The 5,940-nt window shown below is 64.2% G+C and overlaps 1 protein-coding gene across 1 annotated transcript in view; it reads right to left on the reverse strand.

Moving 5' to 3' along the window:
- The window catches only part of LOC105305213 (histone deacetylase 4), a 211,788-nt gene that overhangs the window by 16,116 nt on the left and 189,732 nt on the right, over window positions 1-5,940 (reverse strand). Inside the window, exon 15 of the mRNA XM_023523003.1 lies at window positions 3,365-3,747. Within this exon, the coding sequence (XP_023378771.1) occupies window positions 3,365-3,747 (383 nt within the window). The remainder of the gene's footprint in view (window positions 1-3,364; window positions 3,748-5,940) is intronic.

Consider the following 5,940-nt stretch of genomic DNA (forward strand, 5'->3'; position numbering starts at 1 on the left):
CGGGCGGCCCCCGACGAGTGCACCTCGTTCCATATGGTGTCGCTGTCCACCTGCGGAAACAACACTCCGGAGTGAGACCCCGGCCCCGGAACCCTGGCCTGGAGCCTTCTCGCCAGCCACGCTGCGTCTGTCAGACCCTCCCAAAGACCACCTAGCGGCGACGCGCCCGCGTTTCCGCCCCCTCCTGGGGCGTCGTCTCCCCTGACCGACAGAACTGAAGCTAAGCAACGACATCACGGTCACTCGTCAGTTCCGTCCAACGACGACCGCAGGGACGGCAACGGTCAGCAAAGCCAAACAAAGCAGAAGTGAGGTGTGTGGCCCCCCAGTTAAGGCTTTGCTTTGTGCTGCACGTCATCAGAAGCACCAGGCATTTGGCAGACGTGGCACAGGATGGAGGCCTGGGGACGGGGGAGGACGGTCAGGGTCCCTGGGGACGGACGAGGACGGTCAGGGTCCCTGGGGCGCTCTGCCCACCAGTGGCTCTGCTGCCAACAGAAATGTGTGTGGCGCACGCAGCTGGAGCCTCCCTTTCTGTGCGGTTCACTTAGGAACGTCGAGGTTTTCTTAAGCCCCAGCTAGTGTGGGACAAAGACGGCAGAGACGTCAGCCATGAGTTACGTGAGGAGCTTGTCTTCTCAAGGGAGCCGGGGGCGCATCTGAGGTTCAGGATGAAGCATGCGGCCCCTGGACGCCAGATCAAGGAAACCGAGCTGCTGTCCCCAGGTGTGGGGACACCGGTGCCTCGGCCACACACCCTGGGGACTTAAGGTGTCCTGCTTAGGGGCACCCCAGCCCCGTGAAGGTTCTGGGAAGCTGCACAGCAGCTCGATGGTCACCTCTAACAGTGTCTGCCGAGCCTGCTGCCCACCCCTACAAGCTCCTCCAGCACCGACCGCCTCGGGCCTCTGGAGGCGGGGCCCGGCCAGCTGTGCACAGGCAGGTGCTGCCGCCAAGCGCAGGTGTGTCCAGGTGCGCACAGGCTCCTGCCCACTTGACACTGACCGTTGTGTGGGGAGGATGGACAACTCAGCGAGACAGAGAGACGTTTGTGGGGGCCTAGGCCTTGCCTGAGTGCTGTCGCCACAGCGGTCACGCTATCGGGGTGACCACGCCGCTATGCTCTAGTTTCCAGGCGTCGAAACACCAAACACCCTGGCTTTGCCGCTGCCCACTCCCCACAGCATCAGTGCCCAGCTTTCAAGGCCGGCTTCTGTCCTGAGTGATGCTGGCCGCACGGCCGTCCCCCACCTGCTCATTCACACAGAACGTCCCTGAGCTGGAGAATCATTAACTCGAAGGTGACAACGCTCAAGTGAGAGCCGGAGGGGACGCCATCAGCTGCCCTTGCTGTCCAGGATGACAACGTCCTAGGCTGCACCCCTGAGGACCGAACGCAGTTTGGGCAAAACCACTCAGATTACTTCTCCTCTAAGCACGACGATTTGGGTTTTGGGGCCAAACAGCCAGCGCAGGGAGGGAAAATGAGCCAGGACTCCACGTGCTCCGCAGGGTCTTTGTGCTCTGCCCTCGTCCTGTGCTCCCAGGGTCCCGTGACATCCTGCCTGAGTGAGGGACAGACTCCCAGCCCCACTGTGGGGTCCCCAGAGAGCCCAACAAGACCTCGCCCTGCTTCAGGGCCTAAGTCCCTCGGCTGCTGGCCACCAGCGCCTCGTGGGCCAGCCTGGGATGGTCCGGTTGGCGTCCCAAGCTCTGGAAATGGGAGGCCCCAGTGAGGGAGCGTGGCGGGGGCGGCTGCCCTGCCCAGGGCAGGACGCAGGGAAGAGCCGCTGGCCCACGGCGGAGCCAGGATGTGGAGACCCGGACGGGTCTGGGCTGGGGCGGGGGGAGCTCTTCAGGAGCCGTGGGTGCAGGTGCAGTGCCCGGGCACCCACAGGTGCTGGCGGGTCACCTCGTCCTTGTCGGGCAGCCCCAGAACCGCCAGGTATGCGAAGCTGCTCCTTCCGTCCGGTTTGAAGAGGCGAAGCACGAGCTCGCATGGCGAAGGAAGGACGAGCTACGCCCCTGCACAACGACGTCACTCCGGGAGACGTGCACAGCCCGTCCCCACCACGCCACCCCACAGGTGGGTCCCCGCGCTTCGGCTCCTGGGGCCCACTCTGCTTCCTGAAGACCCCCGGGGCTGGGGGGGCCCCAGCGACACAGCCGTCCAGGGCTCCGTGGCAGCCCCTGCTCCCTGCGGGGGGCTGGAGAAGACCATGCAGAGAGGACGGCCTCCGCGGACACCTTGCCACCCCGCTCTGCCCCGGCCGAGAGCGTTCCGTGCCCAGACGTGCGGCGAGCGTGGTCAGCCTTCGGGCTCGGGCGAGGTGTGCGGCGCGGGGGCCACCTGGCTGGAGGCCACAGACCTGAGCTCCCACTTAGCTTTCATTAGCAAATTATAAATCCCGCCCTGCATGGCACAGGCTGCAGGGCACTGTGAATCCAAACCTTTTCAAGTCTGGCCACACATTTGCCCAGAATTAAGGGACTGCAGCCCACTCAAAACCCAGAGTGAAACCGCCCCAGGAAGGCTTGGCGGTAGGAGAGTCAGTGCCGTTCATTCCCTTTCTGACGGGATGATTTTCAAAGCAGCAGATTTTTTAAGGCTCAGGAAGAAAACAATTTTGTTTCATTTCTGTAACAGAATCCAGACCTCGGGCTCCAGCCTGCGATCGGTAACGACACACACGCCGGGCCACTGGGCAGCTCTGGCCACGGCAGCTGTGTCGTCCACGCGTTCGGTCTGGAGCCCAGCACAGCGGCTGCATCTCTGGGGTCGCGGGGCCCGCACGGCCAGCAGGCTGCGGTTCCTCACCCGAGTCAGGGCTGGGGTCGGGGAGGCCCGCGTGCAGGACACCAGTCTGCTAAGCGTCTGCCTGGCCAGATCTGCTTCAAAGCACCGTTGCATTAGGAGCAGTGAACGTAACCGGCAGTTACCGGCTTCACGGGGCCGGGAGAGGCCAGGCTCCCACATGCAGAGCCTCACCCCGCGGCTGGGGCTGAAGTCAGAGCCGGTCGGCATGCACCCCACCTGGTGGTGTGTTCGTGGCCCGCATTGGGGTGCGCCAACGGCTGCTCCCCTGCAAGGCGGCCAGCCGCACAGCTGACCCCGTCTCTCAGAGCAAGCTGTGGGGACCAGACAACCCTCCTGTGGAAGGTGTCCGAGTACAGCCATCAGCCGCTTACAAACTCCTGGGCCTTTGAAGCCACACGTGTGAGTGGCCGGCCACCCCGGCCTGGACTCCATTATGGAAAATGCCTGGCAGCAATTACCCGCCACAGAGAGCCGGGCAGAGGTTTCTGTGACCACCGGGGCCCGAGAACAAACAAGACGTCATGTGCACATTACAGGAACACTTACCCCAACACCACCACAGGGCAGCCGGACAAAGACGGACGTCAGCGAACCTGCAGGGACAGGGAGAGCGAGGTCAGAGGCCAAGGTCGCAGGGGGCCCTGGGAGCACCGTGGGTCCCTCAGCAGTGCTCTGGCACCGTGGAGAACGCACGAGACGCCCACCACGGGGGACAGACTGCGCCGACTGTGTGGCCCGAGGCGGGGGCCCTCGTGGGCTGCGGGTGCTGGGCCTGTAGGGCACAGCCCTGCAGAGAGCTGGCATTCTCCATGGTGACAGCCTCTCCTCGTGGGGTGGGGGAGGCGCCGCGGGTCTTCTGCTTCCAGCCCAAGCTCGGGCACCTTGCGTGAGACAGCCCCGGGCTTCTGCAGGCTGCGTCCAGTGCAAACCTCACGGCCGGCCCTGATGCCAAGTTCAGAGGCTCCTGCGGCCCGGCCCGGCCCTTCCCAACTCCCAACGGGGCAGAGGCCGGGTCAACGCCTGTGGGGCCGCGAAATGCAAGGAACTTTCCAGAATGTGGAAAAAGCATCCGAAGTCCACTGGGATGGCTATGAAGCTGGCCGCCTGGGAAGGCCACCAGGTCCAGGACACAGAGGCACCACCCCCTCCCTCAGCGCTCAAGCCTGTCCCCTGGAGCTAAGGACAGGGTCTCCTGCTTCTGGCTCCCAGGCGAGCCCTGCCCCCCACCCCGCCCTGCTCCCTGGAGCCCCCAGGCCCCTCCAGCTAAAGGCCCACGTCCTGGGGCCCCACCGCTGCCCTCTGCCTGACCCACGCATTGGTCCCCTCAGGGTGCTCAGCTCCATCACTCCAGGGGCCAGAGGAAGGAGACAGGGTCCCGGGCCCAGTCTGTCATGTGGACGGCTTGCCAGTGGGGGACCTATGTGAGGACTTGGCGTTCGCATGTGCCAACAAGAACGAGACCGCCACACGGCAAAGTGCCTGGTGGGGACAAGCGCGATGGCACTGAGAGCCGGGAGAGCAGCCTAGTAAGCGGCCGTCGCCCATGCTGGGACCGGCCTCCGTGCTGTCTGGAGGTCTCGGCCCCGCCCTGAGTCAAAGGCCGGACGCACAGGAGGGCGGGGGGCAGCGGGCACCCAGCAGCCTCGCTCAGAAAGGGCTCGGAGGCCCAGGTCCCCCTAGAAAGGCAAGCCTGCTCTCGCTTGGATGGGGGGCTGGCCCCCACGTCCAAACAAGGCCCCTTCCTTGGGGCAGCCGTGCGTTTCGGAGTGCTCTCAGCTGTCTCTGCGTTTCTTGGGTGGTCCCAAGGGCGGGTCTGTGCCCACCTCATCCCACCAGCACGGAACACACCAGGCGCTGAGCCACGGGGGGGCGACATCTTTCTGCCGCTCTCAGCCAGTCAGCCTTGCCTCCCAGGGACATGCTCAAGGGAACTCACACTCACTGAGGCCAACACTGCGGCCCCGCCTTCCCGTCACGGTGGGGGGCCTGCTCCCCTGCACCACGCGCCGACTGCCACTGCCTGGGCCCGTGGCCCCCACCGCAGGTCCTGCAGCCACGTGCCAGCACTGGACATGTCCTAACGCCAACTAAACTGCTTCCTGATAGACCACGCGGCCTCCAGCCCTCGCTCCTGAGGCGGGCTGGGGGCATGCGTGCCATGTCCTCCCTCGTGCCCTAACTGCTGGCCCACAGCGGGCAGTAAGCCAACGTGGGAGCGGATGGAGGATGGGCCAGCAGGGGAGGGGGCGCCGGCACCGTGACCACTGTGGGACGAGCTGGGGCTGCTGCAGGGCAGATGTTGGGAGGGTCAGGGTGGGCTAATGGGGCAGGGGCGAGGAGGCACGGGCCTGCTGTCCTGTAACAGACGCAGTGGCTCAATCAGGGCGCACGTGCCATTCCCTAAAGCGCCTTCGGAAAGTGGCAGGGGGTCCTGGGTGACATGGCCACTGCTTCTCACATCGCTGACTTTCTACCTCACAGGACACGGCACTGGGCACCTGAAGAGCCTTTTTCCAAATCAAGCATCGTATGTGTGAATTCACGTACACGTGTGTGTACACGTGAGTGAAATAGGGCTCTAAGAGACTGGATTCTTCTGTTTTTGAAATTATAGCCAATAACGTCTACGTTAAAAGCATAAATCTTCTGATTATCTTGACTTTGAGCAGCACGATGATAAAAACGGCACGATGTATGTGTCCAGCACACACCCCTGCTGGGCGGGCAGGAGCACACAGGGCTCTGAACGGGAAAGACCCAATGGTGATGGTCCCCAAGGTCTGGCGGCAGCTCAGTGCAGCTGATCTCCTGTGTCCCCCTGCGGTGTGGGGCCACCGTCACCAGGGCAGGCCACAACCCTTCTGGCCGAGGGATGGGGCAGACACAGGACTGCCCAGGCTGGCCGTGAGCAGCTGGGAAGGCAGTAGACGTGGGGGACACACCGCCTGGCTCCTGTCACACTGTGTGGCGGATACTCAGCAGAGAGGTCTTCTGGGACCCTCCACCCGAGCATGGCCAGGCGCTTGTTCACGTGGTGCCCTACAGCTGCCCCGCGCTCCTCAGCCACTAGACCAGGCGGACCTTCCTTCCAGGCTACTCAGAAACCCAGTGCGGTCCCCCGC

This window comes from Pteropus vampyrus, unplaced genomic scaffold, assembly GCF_000151845.1.
Source record: "Pteropus vampyrus isolate Shadow unplaced genomic scaffold, Pvam_2.0 Scaffold369, whole genome shotgun sequence".
NCBI lineage: Eukaryota > Metazoa > Chordata > Mammalia > Chiroptera > Pteropodidae > Pteropus > Pteropus vampyrus.